Source organism: Lynx rufus, unplaced genomic scaffold (genome assembly GCF_022079265.1).
Source record: "Lynx rufus isolate CCGP_SWC_20201006 ecotype Redwood Valley unplaced genomic scaffold, mLynRuf1.p SCAF_13, whole genome shotgun sequence".
In the NCBI taxonomy this organism is placed as follows: Eukaryota; Metazoa; Chordata; class Mammalia; order Carnivora; family Felidae; genus Lynx; species Lynx rufus.
Window position 1 is genome coordinate 832,111 of NW_025814827.1, and position 22,080 is coordinate 854,190.

A 22,080-nucleotide genomic window follows, 5' to 3' on the forward strand; every position below is an offset into this window, starting at 1 on the left:
GTCAGACACTTAAGCCACCCAGGGGCCCCTGCCATTTCCTTTCTTATCTCAAATTTATTTCCTCTCTCCCTGTCAATTAACAAACACTGAGTGATAACAACACACTGTCACTAAAGTCCATTTTGATAAGAAATATCAACTATCCTGGGTTAGAAAACCTCCATGCGTGCTATATCTGACTGATGTAGAACTTTCTGCTACACAGAAAGATATCCTGACTCAAAGGATACCTATAGCTTCTTTTATTAATCTCTACTTTGTCAGTAGAGCAAAGGAACCTAAACTAACTTCACTATCAGTTTGTTCTTAGAAATGTATCATTTCGAAGAGATAATATAACACTGTCTTAAAGCAGGCAAAACTACTACTTAAAAACTGTTACCTAACATTTATATAACACTTTGAGGTTGACAAAAACTCTCACATACGTAATTTCATCCAATCCCCAGAGTAGCACTATGAGGTGGATATGACTACCCCTGAGTAACCAAATGAGGAAACAGATGCCACAAGAATAAGGCACTTGCCCCAATTCTCCCAGCTGGTCACTGGCACAGGTAAAACCGGAATCCAGGTTTGTCCAACTCCAAAGCCAGTGCTATTTTTATTTTACCAAAATGTCTCTCAGGAGAAAAGATGATGTATTCTTGCAATTTCTGTAGTATCCAGTGGACAAATAAAGCACTCACTTTTGTTGGGCCAACTAAATATTTAAGTTTTCTCAGTGATACAAGTAAACTTTTATCAAAACTTCTCATTTAAACTCTGTAAATAAGAGTCTCCACAAAATATCCAGAAACCGTGCATGCTACCCCTCCAGAATGTAGTACTTCTGAAATAAAGCTGTCTGCTACTATATCCCAGGCGGCCAGGGATCACAGAGTGACTTGAGAGAAGAGGAAAGCAGATCTTGGGTCCAAAGCTTGTGCAGGATCCATATGACAAAGAGCAATTTGCAGTTAAAGACTGAACTGCAATTCAGTTGCCAGCTATTTGGCCAGGACTCTAGACTATGGCAGTCTTGGCTTCAGACTAATCTTCCTGTATGTTAGGGATTTCTTCAAATTTCACAGCTCAGGCCTTTGTTAATGTACTTACCTCTTCTTGTACTACCTTTTTGCTACTACTATTCAGTTCTGTTCAATTTATGTAAGCAGTTAAAGCTGCCCAGGAGTTCATCCATTCTTCTTGTTTTAGGATTAGAGAAGGTCATAGACCAAGGAGATTTCCTTTTTAAGGCTTTTAGGCTTGATTTGAGTTTTGTAAGTGAAGTCGAGCACCTCTGTTTTTCTCCCTAATGGGGAGTGTAAGCTTTTGCTATTCAAGCCTGAATACACATACAAGTTTCTTGTGGTCCCCCATATGGAAACCATAGAGCAGAAATGACTCACAAATGAAACGTGAAAGACAGATTAAAAAACTATACTTACTTAAGAGGAATTCGTGAGGCTGTGTTCACATTTGTGGTTGGGACTACTACTTGAAGAATGTGTTCAAGGGCTGTTAATCCACCAGCAACTTGAAATGCAATCTGATCTGCTACATTCTAGACAGAAATACAAGTAGAAATTAGCCCAATTTCTCAGGCATAGAATGATCACCAAATGAAATATTTAGTTGTAGTGTCAAACACTCTGTTGGTTCAGTTATTCTACAAATACTTATTGAATGTTTATGCAGTGCTAGGAACAGGAGGTTGAAACTGGTGAACACAGAAGACATAGTTGCTGCCCCCATGAAGCTTAAAATTTAGTGGATGAGAACAACACCAATCAAATAACCATAAATAAAATAATTTCAATTATGATAAGTACCTTGAAGAAAAAGGGAAGGTGCTCTATAAGAATAATAGGGAACCAACTATATATTGGGGAAAGGGTCAGCACAGGCTTTTCTGGTTGAGGTTCTGAAACAGGCCAAAAAAAAAAGGGGAGGGAATGGAGTGCTCCATGCAGAGGGCAAAACCGTTTTACACAGAATATTTTAGCAATAATTTTAAAAAGCAGATCATCTTGTAATGCTAATTACCACCTAACAAGACAAACTAACTGTCACAAAGATTTCCTCTCGTATTACTTTTTTCCTTGGCAATACAAGATAATCTCATACCTAACCATCTCCATATATTTTTTTCACCATTTCAGCTATTTTAGGGAGAATCTTAAGTCAGCATTATAGAACTCAACCGATGATTATTTCTTTACAATTTCTGAATTGTTTTCAAGTCTTGTGAAAGGAACATCTCTGAGCTCTTTGCATTTCTCTGGCATGGGGACAGGCAAGAGCAATTCTATGGTACACTGTATTAGTTTCTATGCATACAAACGATCACCGCAATCTGCTATTATACCACCACCTTTATGTTTCTTCTAAGAGCATGCTATAGTTCATCAAGCCTTGAAATATCTTTGAAACACTTAAGTATTTTTGGGGGGATAAGAGGGTGTGCATCAGGGAGAGATAGGAGTTATACACAAGATCTGTCAAACATGTTTGTCTGATTCTTCTGATGTTCTAAGCACAATGCTCTGCTTGATGTGGACTACTGACTTCTGACTAGACTTTGGTAGTACAGTGCCTTAGTCATTTAATCGCTCACTATGTGCACAATAAAATACAGTTTGACACTATAATAAGTTTATTGTGAATCCTAGACAAGAAATCATACTTTTAGGATAGAAAATAAAGAATTTTTGTTTTTAATGGGAAAAAATGTTTCTTTGCAATAAAACTAACCATCAAAAAAACTGAAAAACCCAGGTGTATTCAGTAATTTGAAACCATCATGCTGTTACCATTCTTTCTTCATAGGCTAGGATGTCAATATGATTAGAAAATAATAATAAATTTTGTATTAGCACACAACACAAAGAAAACTGCACTAATCATAACTGTATAGCTGGAAGAGTTATGGCAAGTTGAACACATCCTATACCAAATCCAAAATGAAAAAGCAATAATATAAATAAAAATTAAAAAAATAACAAACACAACGCCCTGTAACAACTCCAAAATAAAAAATAAAAAAAATAGTTTTATAACATGCCATAATATTCCTGATGCCCATCTCATTCACTCTCTCTTCTTCTTCCCCAAATGTAAAAGCGATCCTGATTTTTAAAATCATAGATTACCTTTGTCTTCTTTTGAGTTCCATAAAAACATAATCATACTCTACATATTCTACAGAATCTACATATTCTTTTCTTGCTCAAATTTTTTTTTTCTAAATTCATCCATATTGCTGCCTATACCTGTGTTTCATTCATTTCCCTTGTTGGAATATAATATTCCCTTGTCTGATTATATACATCAACTTTTTTTTTTTTTTGGAAAAATTTACTTTATTCTAGCATCTTTTTTCATCCCTTCCACATTACTTTCACTTTTAACATTACAGGGTGAAGATAACCATTATCTTATTATCTTACTCAACTTATTTAAATGTTTCACTGCTGACTGACATCTGGGTTGTTTTTTTTTAATGTTTATTTATTTAAAAATTTTTTTTAAAACATTTTTTATTTATTTTTGATAGACAGAGCACAAATAGGGGAGGGGCAAAGAGAGACGGAGACACAGAATCCAAAGTAGGCTCTGAGCTATCAGCACACAGCCCGACCCGGGGCTCGAACTCACAAACTCACAAACTGGGAGATCACGACCTGAGTCGAAGTCGGACGCTTAACTGACTGAGCCACCCAGGCATCCCAATGTTTATTTATTTTTGAGAGAGACGGAGACACAGAATCTGAAGCAGGCTCCAGGCTCTGAGCTATCAGCACAGAGCCCGATGCGGGGCTTGAACCCATGAACTGTGAAATCATGAACTGAGTTGAAGTCAGAAGATTAACCAACTGAGCCACCCAGGCGCCCCTCAATTTTTTTTTTTTGTTTATTTATTTTTGAGAGAGACACAATATGACCAGGGGAGAGGCAGAGAGAGAGAGGGACACACAGAATCTGAAACAGGCTCCAGGCTCTGAGCTCTCAGCAGAGAGCCTGACAAGGGGCTTGAACTTGGGATCGGTGAGATCATGATTTAGATCGAAGTCACATGCTTAACTGAGTGTCCCAAGGTCTGAGCCAGCAACGTGCTCTGGGTTGTTTCCACTTTCAAACTCTGGACAATGCTGCTTTAAACATTTTTTTTTTTAATTTTTTTTTTTTCAACGTTTATTTATTTTTGGGACAGAGACAGAGCATGAACGGGGGAGGGGAAGAGAGAGAGGGAGACACAGAATTGGAAACAGGCTCCAGGCTCTGAGCCATCAGCCCAGAGCCCGACGCGGGGCTCGAACTCATGGACCGCGAGATCGTGACCTGGCTGAAGTCGGACGCTTAACCGACTGTGCCACCCAGGCGCCCCTAAACATTTTTGTACATGTATTTGCGCAACTGTGACATGCAGTTATGTTGGGTATATGAGTGGAATTCCTGCATCATAGAGTATACATAGGTTCAATTTTATTAGCTATGGCCAAACAGCTTTCTAAAGTATTTGTGTACATGTGATAATTTCAGCTATTCTACATTCACACCAAAATTGATTTTATCATTTTTTTAAAAACTTTAGTCATTCTTATGAATGCATAATGGCATTTCATTGAGGGCTGTTTTTTTAAATTAAAAAAAAATTTTTTTAAGGTTTATTCATTTTTGAGAGACAGAGCATGAGCGGAGAAGGGGCAGAGAGAGGGAGACACAGAATCCGAAGCAGGCTCCAGGCTCTGAGCTGTCAGCACAGAGCCCGACATGGGGCTCGAACTCATGAACTGCGAGATCATGACCTGAGACAAAGTTGGACGCTCAACTGACTAAGCCACCCAGGTGCCCCTCATTGAGGTTTTTATTGGCCTTTCCTGGATAATCAGTTGGATTGAACACTTTATGTTTACTGGGTATTTTTTTAAATTGAGGTATACTTTGCAATTGGTTAAAAGGCTCAGATCTTAAGTATACCATTCAAATAAATTTGAGAAATCCTTATCAAGACCCGAACGCTTCCATCACCTTAGAAAGCTCCCTCATACCACTTTTATAGTCAATCCCCCCACTCCATGAAGCAACCACAGATTTGATTTATAGTCCCATAGATTTAAACACCAAAAGCAAAAGCAAAAATAAATAAGTGGGCCTACATCACACTAAAAGGTTTCTATGTAGCAAAGGAAAGCATCCACAAAATGAAAAGGCTATCTACTGAATGGGAGAAAATATTTGCAAATCATATTTCTGGTAAAATACATAAAGAACTCAAACAACTCAATAGTAAAAAACACAAACAATCCAATTAAAAAAATGGCCAGAAGGTCTGAATATACATTTTTTCCAAAGAAGACACATAGATAACCAACAGGTATATGAAAAGATGTTTAACACCATTAATCATTAGGGAAATACAAATGAAAATCTCAGTAAGATATTACCTCACACCTGTTAGAATGGTATTATCAGAAAGAAAGAAAGAAAGAAAGAGAAAGGAAAGGAAGGAAGAAAGAAAGAAAAGGAAAGAAAGAAAAAGAGATAAAGAAAAAGAAAGAGAAGAAAAAGAAAGAATTAGTGTTGGTGAGGATATGGAGAAAAGGGAACCCTTGTATACTACTGGTGGGAATATAAATTGGTGCAGCCACTATGGAAAACTGTATGTAGGTTCCTCAAAAAATTAAAAGTACAAGTACCATATGATCCAGAAATTCCACTTCTGAGTATTTAGCTGAAGCAAATGAAAATGCTAATTTGAAAAAATATATGTACCCGACATTCACACAGCATTATTTACAATAGCCAAGATATGGAAGCAAGATAAATGTCCAATGATAAATAAAATGTTTACAGAAGATGTGGTATATAAATAAAATGGAATATTACTCAGCCATGAAAGGGATGAAATTTTGTCATTTGTGAAAACATGGATAAACCTTGAGGGCATTATCCTAAGTGAAATAAGTCAGGTAGAGAAAAACATGTAGAATTAAAAAAAAAAAAAAGCCCACTGACACAGAGAACAGATTAGTGGTTGTTAGAGGCAGAGGATGGGGGGTGGAAGAAATGGGATGGGTGAAGGGGATCATAAGGTAAAAAGAAACAAAATATAGGTTAATTTTGTCTCTTGTAGAATTTCATGTAAATGAGATCATATGATATACATGAATATTTTCTGGATTTAATTTGGTAGTGAATGGTTATCCCATTAGCAATGTTTCTACTGTATCTGGTACCAGAAGCATCTAAAGCATAAGGAATACAGCAGAGGAACTCTTAGTCAGTACAGGGATATAAACACATATATATACCTCCTTTCTTCTTATACTCGAAAGAAGTAGGAATTATAGATAAAATATGTGATAATATTTAATGTTTATTTATTTTTGAGAGAGAGAGAGAGAGAGAGAGCACGCACACGTCAAGGGGAAGAGAGAGAGAGGGAGACACAGAATCTGTAGCAGGCTTCCAGACTCTGAGCTGTCCGCACAGAACCCAACGCGGGGCTTGAACCCACAAACCGTGAGGTCATGACCTGGAGCCGAAGTCTGGCATTTAACCAACTGAGCCACCCAGGTGTCCCCATAATATGTGATCATATTGAAAAGGCAGAACCACATTAAAAAATAAATGGAACATCTCTGTGAACCAGGGATGAAAAAGCTAAAAAAACGCATAGGGCAAGGGTCCAACTTTCAGCAGACTCTTAAAAGAACACTTGCCCTTCTAGACTTTTCCCTCTTCCTCAGCTTTCCCACTGATTCAGAATCCAAGTTCTGATTACTCCACTTCTGTTGTGTTGCCTACATCTACCTTGCCTACATCTACTCTTGCCTACATCTACCACGTCAGTTCAGGCTTTCATGGTCTCTTGCTTGAGGTACTGCAGCAATCAGTACCTAATTGGAATCTTTGGATCTAGGCTCACCCCACACCAGCCTATTCTCTAGAGCTGTGCTTTCTAAATACTCTAAGATAAAAATCAGGGTTTCCTTCATTTCCTACTCCTTTCCTTTCCTTTTTCTTTCTTTGCCCTTCCTTCCTTCCTTCGATTTCTACTCCATTGTAGACCAATACTTTTGTGAAATGCAATACAAATGAAATACTGAACAAATGAAAAAAAAAGATGCACAAAAGTGGAGACCACATTTAAAAATATTAGATACAACAGACATAAAATTACTCTGCCAGTTTGCTAAAACTTACTCTGGATTTGTGTATTTATCTCACCCTGTTCTAGTGACAGTGGCCTAGCACTGGACTGTGGACTCCCTTTTGAGTAGTCCTTTTCTGGATGCCTATATATGCAATGAGGATAATATTCTCAAGAGTAAATGTAATCATGTCACTCTGCTTAAAACACTTGAGTGACTTCATCCTCACTGTCTGCGGGAGGCTCAAATTCCTTAGCACAGGTCTTCAGAATCTGATGCCCCATTAACAGCCTTCTTCCCTGCCATGTTCCTGCCTCTCCCTCAACCAAATTCCCCATATGGCCCTCGTTCTTTCACGCCTCTGTGCTTCTGCAAATACTGTTCCTCCTCCCCAGAGGGGATGATTCTCCAGCATTTTATCTTTGTATCCCCACTAAACTCAGAGCTTCCTGAGTTTAGGGGCCATGTCTGTTTCATCACATTCCCAACACTTAGCAGAGGGGATGGCACTCAGTATGTGCTCAGCCAATGGTTGTGAATGATGTTTCTGAGAAAGAAGGCTGAAAAGGATACCTGCACATGATTTTGACTGTGAAAACACAGATAGTCAATAACTTCTCTGGTATGATCACAGGATAAAATCCTCCACTCCTGATACTGTGTGTGCCTTGTAGAACAGTTTGTTCCTGAAAGTGAGCTTCATGACCAAGGAATAAAATTCAGTTTTTCAAGACTGAAGGACATATTCACCTTGAGCCTCCTTAATAGCCAACAAGGAAGATCCATCCATTTCTGTGTAAAGCCTTTATATATATCTCTTAATTCAAAAACAAAGTATATTTTACCTCAGGCCAAGCAGATGCACCAACTGATGCAATCTGTCCACAGGGAAATGAAGCAGCACCAATGCTATTCTTGTAGACCTCTCCACAATGGGAGAGAACCGGATCAACATTGCAGAGGTGGAGGCGAAAAGGACTGAGTAAAAGCAGACCATTTTAATGTATACATCTATGCTTTAAAAACAAAACAAAACTCAAAGCCTTTTATGCAGTGCCAACAACATGGATGTGACCTCTTAAAAAACTGAAGATATAAGCTCTAGTTAGACATTAAACAGGAAAAAATAAGCCAATTTCAGGAAGATAAAGGCCATTTAAAGCCAAATTTTTCCTAATGTATTATTGAAAACTGAAGCTTTAATTTGTCATTTGCAGCTTTTCAAGGAAATAAACCAAAAGGCAAAACCAACTGTGAAATAAAAAAACTCACAAACCTCCCTCTGGAGTCATGGAGGTTTCTGGTTACTTTTGCAATGGAAATTCAGAATCCAGAGGTGGATCCTCTTCCACAGAAGATGGCCAGATGGCAACCTGTTTAGTATCTTCCTAACTTCTTCATCTCCTATATCAACTTCTATTCCTCCCATCATCTCTGCCCTACCTCAGGCCCTCATTCGGTCTGAAGCTCCTTAAGCTGACTCATCTTTGCAGCCCCAGTTCTGGCACAGAACAGGAATGGTGAACACCTGATGGATGAGTGACTGAACAAAAGGATGAACAAATGAAAAGATTTCTCTCAGAGAGCAAAAATGTTCTGTGAGGTATCAGAGGTTAACACACAATACAGAGGCCCATAAGAAAGAACGAATGCCTCCTTCTGGATTCCGTTCCTGAACACAGTGCAAACAAACAGCTCTCCCCCTCTCTATGCAGAAAAATGGGTAAAATAGTCCTATCATATCCCATGACATTTTCACCTCAGGAGGACAGAAAAAGGAAAATCAAGTTGGCTCGACGAGCACCCAAATGTTCAAGTAAAGGAGAAAATCCACCTCCTTAAGCACGTGGCTCTGTATCTGGACTTGGCACGTGGCATTAAAAGCTCTATATGCAAATAAAAGATGGAAGTCACATTCACACAACAATCCACAGACTCAAAGGGCCTCCCATTTTTCACCTTCCTCTCTGTGCCCACCACACTAACTGCTTGCGCTAATCACCTGGTACTTCCTATACTCGGTGCTCTTTATGCTCCTGGATATCTTAATGCCACGATGGGAATGGATGCTTCTCAAATACATCATCTTATACTTGTTCCTATCCCTGTTAGTGTCTAGAAAAAAGCTAGTATCCTAAAAATGCTTAACCATAATTATTCTCTCCATCTAAATTGCCACGTTCTCACCCTATAATGTTCAAATGCTCCCTCATTCCTTTAAGACCCACATCAAATATTTTTCATGAAGCCTTTCTGATACCTTCAACTAAAGTCAAAGGTCTCCGTATTTAACTGCATTTCTCTTGGGGCCCTTATCACTTTCTATATTATCCCCTATATTATATATCCCTTATATTATTCCTGTATTATTTGTGTTCACGTACTAGGCTATAAAGCCTAGCTCTCCTGTCTCTGCATTCTCAATCAGGGTCAAGCACAGGCTACACACATAGTAGGCACCAAGCAAACTTTGTTTAGTGACTAAAAATATCTAGAAAGATGAACTAGGTACCTTTCCTTTTCCCTTTTACCCCTTTTCCAAACACTCTGCATTCAGACATGTGAAAGTGGAACACTCATAAGGAGCTCTTTCTGATTTGAGTGAGGAAAAAAATACCTCTAAAAGATGAAATGTGTGGCTTTACTTATTATGTACCTGACATAACACCTTAATAGCTCTGCCTTCCTCTGCTCTCTCCCACTCTGAGACTGACAACTGACTAATAGGATTAGTGGCTCCATTCTAATAACCCAGCTTAGCTGAAGGCCAGCAAAAAAATGACAGCTTCAATCTGAATTACATGGCCCGGGAATCCATTCAATTATTAACTAGAGTAACTGTTATTGCCTCTCCCAATCAAAGGAGAGGCAGCTGTTAATCTTTGGTGGCCTACAAAGGCTGGTGGCCTTTGTACTTGACTTCTCTATAGACGGTAATTATGTTCTTTGTGATCAGGGAGGAAGGCCTTCCTAGCCTTTTAGACAGAGGTGGCAGATGGGGAAAACTGTTTGCCTGTTCATTAGTAGGATAGGCTAGATTTGTTCTGAGCATCTGGTGGTACCTTAAGACCTGTTTAGAGATAATACAAGTAGGTTTTGGCAAGTCCATAAATTTAGAACTTGGTAGACCAATTTACAGAGATGAGAAGATTCCAGAGTAAATTTTTTTATGGTTATTTTTCCCATATGGAAAACTAACCTAACACTTAAAGGACATCATCTTCATTCCTCTGCTATCCTCACCTGTTAGTGTTAGTTTAAAGGGAGCATGATGAGCTGACAGGATTTTTCCCTTCTAAGCCTTCTAATGTTGGCTTCCTCATATTCCTATCATCTACATAAATGTCTAGGCTCAGCTTTTCAGCTGTATACTCACATTTGAAAGAACTCAGGGTCTGGGGTTGAGAATATCACAAGGAAATTAGAAACTTATGTAAATGTTGTACCCAAAAGAGTCATAATCTACAGTTTGAAGGCTTAGGTAATAAGGTAAGTGAGGCTGGGGGAGGCTGGAAAAGCTTTCTCAAGATGAGAGAAACAATTCCTTTGTAATGCTAATCAGAACTTGGATCCTTTGGAAGGCTCTCCCTAAGGGAGCTGAACTGTGCCATTTTTGACCTGTCTGGACTAAGTGAGATGAGGGCAGGGTGAGTGAGAGGGGGTGGTGCGGGACACAAGACACCCTGCTCCTTCCCTTTAAGCTGTTATGAGACAGATGACCGAAGATCAGTATATAAAGTTTATCATTGCAATCCAACAAAACTCACAATAAAGTTATTTTTGATCTCCCTCATCCTCAGTGCTGCCAGGATGTCAAGTGGCAGGCACTGGCCAGGTGCAGCACTCAGAGAGCTGGTGAGACAGAGATTTCATATAGATAAATGCAGTGCAGTGAGGGGATGCCACAGTGAGGGGATGGATGGAGAGCTGTACTCCCACAAAGGAAATGGTCCCTGTGACTAGTTCTTCAGGACACAATGGGTATCTGTTGGAACAGTTTTCTGAGTTCTCACGCTATCAAATAAAGACAAAAAACCCAAAGTCAAGGACCTACAAATGAGGTTCCTTGAATGACTGCTTTATTTCTCTCACCTCTCCCAACTTTGAGGCTACCTGTTAGTTTACAACAGAACTTGAAGAGTCTTAACACAGCAGTTCCTTCCCCTCCGTTCTTGCATCTTAAATGTCCTGGAAATTTTAAAGCTTAGAGGTAAAACAACTTGGGACCATCAAACCAATGAGAATCTCTTTTGGGCAGGAAAATGATAGGGACAAAAGTGAGTAACATGGACAAACTCCTTTGGGTCTAGCAGCACCCAGGGAGCAGGACCTTAGAGCTCAAAGGCTCTTCTCCACCTGGATGGCAAGGAAAAGGAGAGTGTTTCTACATCACTCTGTTCTCTCTCCATCATGACATTTATAGTTCATGACACTTTTCTATTATTTAATTATAAACTAGATCATATGATTTTCTACTTAATCACAAAGCAGACTGTGAGCTCTTGGGACAACTGGAATTATGCTTCTATAGAATCTAGCAAAAAAAGTAGGTATTCAGACTACTCAGCCATAGAAAAGAATGAGATCTTGCCATTCGTAAAAAGAATGGACCTAGAGGGTATAATGCTAGTGAAATAGGTCAAACAGAGACAAATGCCATATGATTTCACTCATATGTGGAATTTAAGAATCAAAAGAAATTTTAAAAAGTGACAAACAAACAAAAAAAACAAACCATACTCTTAAATACAGAGAACTGGTGGTTGCCAGAGGGAGGTAGGTGCAGAAATGGATGAAATAGAAAGGGGATTAAGAGTTTGTTTGTTTGTTTATTTATTTATTTTGAGAGAGTGTGTGCACATGCATAAGCAGGGGAGGGGGAGAGGGGAGAAGGAGAGAAATTTTTAAGCAGGCTCCACATGCAGCAGGGAGCCCTGACATGTGGCTGGATCTCCTGAGATCATGACCTGAGCTGAAACCAAGGGGACAATGCTTAACCAACTGAGCCGCCCAGGCACCCCAAGAATTCATTAATCTTGATGAACACTGAGTAATATATAGAAGTGTAAATCATTATATTAAATGAATATAACACTGTATGCTAATTATACTTCAATTAAAAAACATTTTAAACAACTGGTATTCAGTAAATGGCTGCTGAATCAAAAAAAATAAAGGCACATTCTAGTTTCTGGGGTTCTAACATCAGAAATTGTCTTAAGAGGAGAGAGAAAATTCATCAATCCACAATGAGAAAGAAAAGGTGTAGAAATACCCATACGGCTGGGAAAGTCAAGGTAAGGGTGCAAGTAAGCTAGAAATTGTGGAAGAGGCACTAGTCCTTGCCTGGGCTGACAAGGTAAGGCAAGCGAAGGTAGGCCCTGCTCTGAAGGAGGCAAGCCCTGAGAGGAGAGGCCCGAGATGTGATGCTTATGTACTGCCCTAATCACGTTGACCTTCGTTTATTTTGCCCCATACTCAAGTAAAGTAGTGACCAGGACTCTTTTATGTCTTTAAGGAGGGACACAGAAGAAAGAGGGAGGGGGAGGGCAACTTTAAAAAGTGAAAACAAACTTAAGGAAAGAATAGGAATCCAAACTTTACTTTTCTCAAAAAACAGTAGGGCGGAAAGTGACAATTCAAGGGCTAACCATGTGGCGGGCCCTGGGTTGTTACACAAGCTCTCACAACAACCTTATGAGGTAGGAATCATTGTTCATTGTACTGATTTAAAAAAAAAAAAAAAAGCCTTAGAGGAATCATTTAATTTTTTACTGTTAGTGATTGGCAGAGCTGGGGATTGAGTCTAGGTTTATCTGACTTCGGAGGGTATGATGGATCTACAGAAAGAAAATCTAGCATGTTAAAATAAAAATGTGTTCGGCTTTTGGCATACTTATCACTAAATATCCGAATTTTTTAAATTCTGAGACTTTTTAAAAAAGAAAATTAAATTTTGAAAATTTTAAAGAAAATTTGATTTTGAAATTATTTTGGATATATTGAAAAGTTTCAAGGACAGTAAAGTTCCTGTATGCCTTAATCTAGCTTTCCCTCATGTTAAAATCTTACACAACCATTCTACATTTATCAAAACTAATAAGAATTCACTAGCAGCTTAAAAAAAAATTCTTGAAATAATCCAGACTCAGAGAATGTAAAAGAATGCCAAGTTTGACCATCACAAGTAAATAAAAAAGGAAATGAGACCTAACTAGATTCTAAGGGACTGAAATACGAGTAGTTCTTTTAACTGGTGGTGCAGGTCTTGAGACTGTCAGGAAACAGGAAGAAATGTGCACACAGCAGGAGGGAAGCAGGCCTTGACTGAGGAGGGAGGCAATGTGGGACCAGGGTTAAAAAAGGCTCCAGGTGGCCCAAGATGAGCTCCCTCTGCAGCTCCAGTCCCAAATGGCCTTCAATACTTTCTCAGCTGGGGCAGTCTTTCAAAATCCTTTCCTTCCTGAATGTCAGTGAAATCTCTGTAGGCTTTGCTTCTAACTTCAGCACAGATACTGTTTCAAAGTCTTTTAAGTATGATTTCTCCACTTGTACCCACGACAGGATATTTATCCCAAGTTTTATTTTATTTTATTTTGTTTCATTTATATATTATATTATATTATATTATGTTATGTTATGTTATGTTATGTTATGTTATGTTATGTTATATATTATTTAGTTTTAATTTTATTTTTTTCCCAGAAGCAACTAAGTTAAAAAGCCTTGTGATTGGGTACTAGGAAAGTTGAGTACAACTAATTTCAGAAATGATGCTGCTAAGGCCTGCTTTATTCAGTCCAGGGGAAATAGAAGAGGGAAATGCCTAGTGATGGGCAATGTTTTTGCAGATGGATTATCTGGAGCCAGCACTCTGGTTTAGGCCTTGTTCTCTAGCATCTAAAAGGGATATAGATAAAATAGAGAAGACAAAAACAGTGTGAAATCTGTTACTTATGAGACTAATACAAAATGTGGCAAGGAAGAAGGCAAAAATAAATAGTCCTTCAGATTCTGGACTTCAAGATGATCATGTTAACTATTCTTTGGTCATGGATGAAAACTGCCTAATAATGCAGAGCTTCTGTTCTCCATTATAATGTTGCAAACAATACCTTTTTATGTGGAGAACAGTGTGAAGACTTTTTCAGAATATCTGGTCTTTCTTCCTAATTTTCCTAAAGCAAACATGATCAAATGTTTACTGAAGAGTTAATGCTGCCCCATTGAATTCTAACGTGAGAACTGCTCTGTGCTACTACTTTTAGCTATGAGAATAAGATAAGACCTTTACTAAAGGTGAACTGAAATGTTTAAAAGTCTGCTTTTTCAAGGCAAACAAAACCCAGAGGAGTCATTAAGTCTGCAGAACACCAGACCATTTTTTTGCTTTATGAAAAGGCAAATATAAATCCCTTTTTCTTTACAAGGAATACTCAAATTCATTTGAAGAAAAGTTTGATGATCAATTTATATTTACACATGGGGCGCCTGGGTGGCTCAGTCAGTTGGGGGTCCGACTTCGTCTCAGGTCATGATCTCATGGTTCGTGGGTTTGAGCCCCACGTTGGGCTCTGTGCTGACAGCTCAGAGCCTGGAGCCTGTCTTCAGATTCCGTGTCTCCCTCTCTCTCTACCTCTCCCCTGCTCGCGCTATCTCTCTCTTTCTCTCAAAAATAAATAAAACATTTTTAAAAAGTTTGTATTTACACAAAGCCTTTAGTCTGAAGTCTGAAATTGGTTTTGGTTTTAAGTCAGCATGAAAGTCTATATCCTCCCAATATGATAAGTAAAGTTATCATATGGAAAAGAAATGTAAAGACCCTAAAAAGAATCTGTCCCTCTGAAGAAATTCACGTGTGAACATAAATGGTACATGATGCTAGACCTCTTTAGCAGGGTGGGGAGAGCTAGGGATCTGAGAAAGATCTGCAGAAATGATGTACTGTATGGGGAGGAATCAGATAGAAGGACCATTTGCTAATTTTATGATAGAAAAGACTGCAAAATAGTTCTTGCTATAGTAGCTGTAGCCAGAAGAATTATTGTCCTCTAGACTGAGCTCCTGTGGGCACAAACCATTTCTTAGTCACTGTTTAGGAACCATTAACATGGCCTCTGGAATAATTCTGCCATGGTTTGAATCCCAATCTTTTCACACTTATTAGCTGCGTAACATCTGCCAAGGTACTTATCCTCTTGATGCCTCAGCATTCTTATTTGTAAGTTGGGCCACGTAATTCCACTCCAAATGGTTGTTGAGAGGATTAAATAAGCTGATTCTCATAAATGTTAGTGATCATCATCATCTTCTTTATACTGCCCTCCTTTATCTTGCTAAGTACCTACCATGCTGTCATCAAATAAATACTAGTTCCTAACCTGAGGCTTCTTAAGGGGACATATCCTGGGATCTTTGTGACATCTCAAAATTGCACTGAAGTATGATTTCTCTCATAAATATCTCTGTTTCAGAGTCTACCTTCTTGCCCTGTCAGTCACAGCTTCAAGGTTATTTCCTCAAACAGGCCTTCTCTGACTTCTAGGTTGTATTCAGTCTTCCTACTACATCCACAAACAATTCTGTATTTTCTCAATCATTTCTTCAAACACTCATTGCTCTTAATTGTAATTAATTGTTTAATTGTCTAGAAGGGCAATTAAGTGTGATAAGTCCTATGTATACATAGGTACGGAGAAGGGCAGGGTCTATATCTGTCTTCATTACTGCTATTTCCTATGTGCTAGGCACATTAAAAAGAATCACCAACACTTGCTGAGCACACGTGCATATGCACCAGACACTCCAAGTGCCTTGCAAGCAGTGTCTCAGAATATTCACAACGGGGCAGCATGAGGTTGATACAGTTACCATTCCATTTGCATGAGGAAACTAAAGCTCAGGAAGAGGCGTAACTTGTTTAAGATTATTTAACCAGTAAGAGCTGATCTAGGAATCAAATCCAGATATGTCAGACTTTAGAATCTGAGCTTTAAACATCACACTACTACTCTCTGCACAGCATGCACTGAAAAATAAAATTGCTTCACCGAACTAAAATGTCTGCAAGGTGAGTGTAATGAATGACATAGAGTTAGTGTTGAGAAGTTTCCCTAGACAGGATGATAGCACTACAGACACAATTAACCTTAAACTTCTAGATTTGAGTTGGCTCTATATTGTTCTTGAGAGAGACTACTGAAGCTTTGAAAAAGGGCCATTATTCAAGTAGTTCAAAATAAATGGTAAGAGACAGAAAGGAATTACAAAATATAAGAAGGAATTTGAAAATGATCTAATTTCCTTATGAAAGTTAGATGTATTAGATGAGTCCAATATGTGCCATAGAATATAGCCATTTTGGGTAGTTTGGCAATTGTTACATACTCTGTAATCTCACTAGATTTTTATAGTATATTTTACAACTCATTGGCTCGGGTTCATATATGAACAAGGCTGATATATCAAACAAATGATCAGTACCTAGAATACATAAGGAACTGTTGTTGGTACCTTAGATGACCAAATCTAAAAATAACTGGTATCTGTACTTTGGATTCTGTATTAAATAAGTAAACAATATAAATTATTAGCTTTTTCTGAGATAGAAATCTATTTTCTAGTCTCCTCTGGTCCTTGACATAAGTATAACAAACTTGGGATATGTCGATAAAATGACCAGTCACTGCTAGTACTGCAACACTTCAAGATAGTATCAATTTTTCCTTTGAATAGACTGTGATGTATTCCCAGAACTAACTCTTTCTTGGTATCACCAAATCTGCCAAGTTGGCTGTTTCTGTAAAGTAAGCTATTTGGCCCAGACAAACATCTGTTGTGAATACCGAGGCATTCGCTTGGCTTTAGGCAAGAGATAGACTGAAGACAAACTGAAAAAAAAAAAAGAAAATGAAAAAAAAAAAACAAAAGCAAAAAAACCCCACTGAATTTATTTGAACAAACATTTATTGTCTGCCAGCTATGTACCTGGTGCTTGGTAAGTGGTAGAACTACAGAAGCACAGAGGATCAGGACCTGCCCTCAAAGACCTCATATTCTACTAAGAAAGACAGATTTGAAAACAGATCAGTGCACGTAGTGTGATAAGTCCTATGTATACATAGGTGTGGAGTACACCTAACCTGGTTGGATGAAGATCAGGGGAATGACAGGAAATACTTTCTGGAGGAGGGGACACCAGAGTTGAGTCTCAAAAGACACGAAGCCATCCAGGTAAAAGTATTTGTGGTAAGGGTGGATATGTGTGTGTTGGGGTGGGGGTGGTGTAAGGGTTGTGAGAAGCAAAAGGGTTGGGTGGGAGAATTAGGTGTTTGAGGGGATGAGACGCATGGGGATAAGAGGGTGCAGGGCTCATTCAAGGGACTATAACCCATTTACAATGGTTAGAGTGTAAGATGTGTGTGGGGGATGTCGAGACATGATGCCAGAGGGGTAGAAAGAGAACATATTTTGCAGGGGCTCTTGTATGCAAAAATATAGAGTCTGGATCTTATTCTAAAGCAACAGAGAGACATGAAAAGGTTTAAAGGAGAGGGTGACACACCTAAATTTTCACTTTCGGAAGCTATAAGGATACAGTGGAAAGGGTTAAGGCAAAGAGCAAAGAACTCAAATAGGAGATTATATTCCAGTTTAGAAATAAGTAGGGACCCAACACCATCAGTGACAATTCAAATAGAGAGATAGGCTGGCTGGCTAGAAGCTATATTTACAAGTAAAAGCAACAGGTTTGGCTACCGATTAGATGTGAGGAGAAAGAAGAGCCAATTTACCAATCATCTTTTACATAGAAGGCATAAAGGGTACTACCTGGTCTGGTACAGAATCATAGTCTCCTCCACAAAAAGCTTAGAATCTAACTGGGTAAAGTAGGCATAAAAAAAAATCTGATGATTTTCCAAGATAATGTCTAAGTGCTAAATGAGTATGTGGCAGTCACAGGATCCGGGGCTCATGCAAAGCAGGACAGGAAGAGCTCTTGTGGCTCCTTTCTCATAATGCCAAGTGAAAAAACACTTTTTTTTTTTTTTTGCTCTAGTTCTGTTTATTTTTTTTTTTTATGAAGTTTATTGACAAATTGGTTTCCATACAACACCCAGTGCTCATCCCAAAAGGTGCCCTCCTCAATACCCATCACCCACCCGCCCCTCCCTCCCACCCCCCATTAACCCTCAGTTTGTTCTCAGTTTTTAAGAGTCTCTTATGCTTTGGCTCTCTCCCACTCTACCCTATGACCCAGCAATAGCACTGCTAGGAAAAAACACTTTTAAAAACCATTTTAACTTTTTAATATATAACCTTGGTGACTTCAACAGTACCTCAAATTGGGTATTTGTATATAGGACTGAAAATTTTACTGAGTCGTCATTAACTAGCCTTTACTGTTCAATAATATTAATTCCATGCGAAAGATAAAGAAGTAAAATATGGAGGAGGGGGAAGAAATGGAACATATGGTGCTTTTTCTAGGAAAGGCAATTTTCTCCCAACAGATATCATATATTGGTTGCCATACACTCTGAACAAAAAAGCCTACTTTTCCTTCCCCTTATTTTGAACTAATAAGGATTCCATGTTTTCTAAAGGTTTTATGGATATTGGTTTGGCACCTCTTAACACAGCATCAGGGTCTACATCACAGGCCACTAAAACCTGTACCAAAGCTCAGAGAGTGGAGCTGTTTGAACAAAGAACAGTTCAAAGAGGAGGCTAGACTCTAAGAATGATTTTCTGTATGTTCTCGTGCTTATGTTTTCCAAGCTCTACCCTGTATCATAAGCTCAGAAACAGTGCATATTTAAGCTTTGAAAACTGTTAGCTGCCTACCCACAGACACGAGACACGATGCTGTCTTCTCAGAATGCACACCTCATTAAGCACACCTATTTCTGACAAGTCACCTTTTCTCTCATCTGCCAGGAAATAAAGTTCTCATATTTCAGATGGCCTGTGAGTGGTACTGCCTAGCAGTCAGGAGACTGCAGCAGACATGCATTTATGTTACTTTAAAAAAAAATGTTTATGTTCCAGAAGAGAGCACAAATAGGGGAGGGTCAGAGAGAGGGAGGGGGACAGAGGATCCTAAGCGGTCTCTGTGCTAATAGCAGAGAGCCCAATATGGGGCTCGAACCCATGAACTGTGAGATCATGACCTGAGCTGAAGTCTGACACTCAACCGACAGAGCCATCCAGGTGCTACCTCCTTCCCCCCTTTTTTCCCTAAAGAACAATACAACTTGATAGGAATAACTATGGCTATTTTAAAGTAAACTGGCAGGTCAAAACTGTTAAAAATTTTTATACAAGCTTAACACTTTATATGGTTTACATGGTCCGAACATATTTACATGTAGATGTAAGTCTAAATCTGACAAATTTACTTACATATTAAAAGTTGCACTTTAAAAATTAATTTTTATAATCCTAATATCTAACATAGTACCTGGCACCAAGTAGATTCTAATTATTTTTGTACTGATAAATCACCTCCCAGCCTACAAAAGGAATAAATCAGAAGACTGCACGTCTCTAAATATATGAAATACCAAAATGCACAAGCTACATAGGAGAACCATATCCTATACAGAGTACTCTGCCCAGTAAACCTTATACCACAAGTACCATATATAGTGCATAACTATTCAAAAATATTATTTTTAAAGGTAGAGGTAGAGTTCCAGCACTGCCAGTGGTCAGTGTGGACTCACAGCTTCAGGCAGTACCATTCCCATATTTACTCCTCCAGCTGAGTGGTGCAGAGTTATCAGTCTCTGGGTACCATTACCCTCTTCTTTTTGCTCTTCTAGCCTGTTCAATAATTTTTGTAATGAAATCCTTGTTGTAAATTCCCCTATTTTTAAAATACTGAGAGTAGTTAACTATTTTCCTGACTGGCTGCCATATGAGACATTAATTAACCAGCACTTTAGTACTGTCTTACTGGGCACCATTACTTAACATTTTCATTCATTTATTCAACAAACATTTATTGAGTGACCATTATGCTCTTATGTTAGGTGCTGAGGACAGATAAAACAGACATGTCCATATCTTTATGGAGTTTATAGTGTAGCATTGCAGTCTGGTATAATTAGTTTCTATTCATGAATATGTAAGGATTATAAACTCAGTGAAAGCAAGATCATGAAGTTCCCTGGTGAATGCTTTAATCAGAAAGGAACTCTAAAATGGACTTTATTGCTTTAAGTTAACCAAACTATAAAAAGTAATTTTTATTAGTTAATAAATCACAATGATAAGAGGAGTCCACCCTTCATAGCTGTACCTAGTAATCCATTTGTGTTCCTGATGTTACAATTAGGCATTATAAGAACACATAAATGATACAACTTATACAAAGTGTGTATAAAGGATACACAAAGGATATACAAAGAAGACCTCAGGAAAGCTGTATAGACTCATCAGATTTACCTAAATCGTCATTTGAGTTAGATAAGAAATTTATTGAATTTGTTTCTATGGCACTTGATACAAAGATAGCAGACAAGTCTACAAAGTCCTCTATCAAATGGACTCAATAGTCTAATGTGTCCCTAGACACTAGGCTACCAATTTGTTTATCACTGATCTTGACTATAAGGTTGTTAATGTATTATTCATAAGCACATTATGCATTTTACTGCTTGTCTACAGAGATTTTAATTCAGAAAATGCTCTGTGCCCGCAAGAATTTAGTGTAAATGACACAGATAAAAAAATCATTTCATGTGTTTCTGACAAGTGATTTACATAAAATTTCTATTAATCAAAATAGACTTAATGTATAGTGTAGCTTGTCATTCACATGGGCTCTTCTATTTGAAAAATTCACAATGCCTTGTGACTAACTTTAATCTTCTAATAATTATCTAAATCTAAGAAAAAGAACACATTTAGGTCAAGAAGTATTCACTGAATACATATAATAATCCAAACTATGAGAGAGAGAGAGACAGAGACAGAGACAGAGAGAAAGAGAGATTCACCCTGTAAGACTTCTTCCAATTTAAATTTGGTGGAAAGATACCTCTTTTTAATTTTTTTTAACGTTTATTTTATTATTGAGAGACAGAGAGAGACAGAGCATGAGCTGGGCAGAGTGAGGAGAAGACACAGAATCCAAAGGAGGCTCCAGGCTTCATGCTGTCAGCACAGAGCCCCACGTGGGGCTCGAACTCACAAACGCAAGATCATGACCTGAGCAGAAGTCAGAAGCTTAACCGACTGAGCCACCCAGGCGCCCAGGAAAGATACCTCTTTAATCACTGTACAGTCACTGGTCGCTGATAAGTCAGTTAAAAGATTGTTGATTTTAATTCTGTCACAGCAATGGTTGGTCTTGAAGTAATATAATAATTTTTAAGTTTAAGTCTTGGAAGGAAAAAGAAAAAAATGATACTAGGCAAATTACTAAATTTGGAGCTCATTTAAACATATAACATACAAAAACCTGGAGTGTACACAGAAACAGATGTCTGAAACACACACATATACAGAATGAACTTTTGATTTGTATACTAAGACAAGGTAGGAAATAAGTATTTCCATCACAAGTATAAATGTTAACAAAATGCTAGGGGGGATGGGAGGTTTAGGGAGTGATGATTAAGGGGTACGGAATTTCTTTATGGGGTAATGAAAAAGTTCTAAAATTGATTGTGGTAATGGTCACACAACATTGTGAATATACTAAAAAACAGTTAATTGTACACTTTAAATTGGTGAATTTTATGTTATGTGAATTGTATCTTAATAAAGTGGTTAACAGGGTTAACAAGATGGCCTAATTAAAAAACACAACTTATTGAATATTGGTTTCCTAAACAGTTACAGCAATTTCAAAATAGACTGAATAGTGTAACTATCAGTAGTTATCATTTATTAACTCTAATAAAAGTGGCACACTGCTTTAAGTAAACAG

General features: G+C 38.1%; 1 protein-coding gene across 5 annotated transcripts in view; it reads right to left on the reverse strand.

Annotated features, from left to right (window-relative positions):
- SCAPER (S-phase cyclin A associated protein in the ER) overlaps nt 1–22,080 on the reverse strand; it is a 508,319-nt gene that overhangs the window by 162,788 nt on the left and 323,451 nt on the right. For all 5 annotated transcript variants that reach the window (XM_047074743.1, XM_047074740.1, XM_047074744.1 and 2 more), the window contains one exon: nt 1,431–1,546. In XM_047074743.1, coding sequence (XP_046930699.1) covers nt 1,431–1,546 — 116 coding nt within the window. The remainder of the gene's footprint in view (nt 1–1,430; nt 1,547–22,080) is intronic.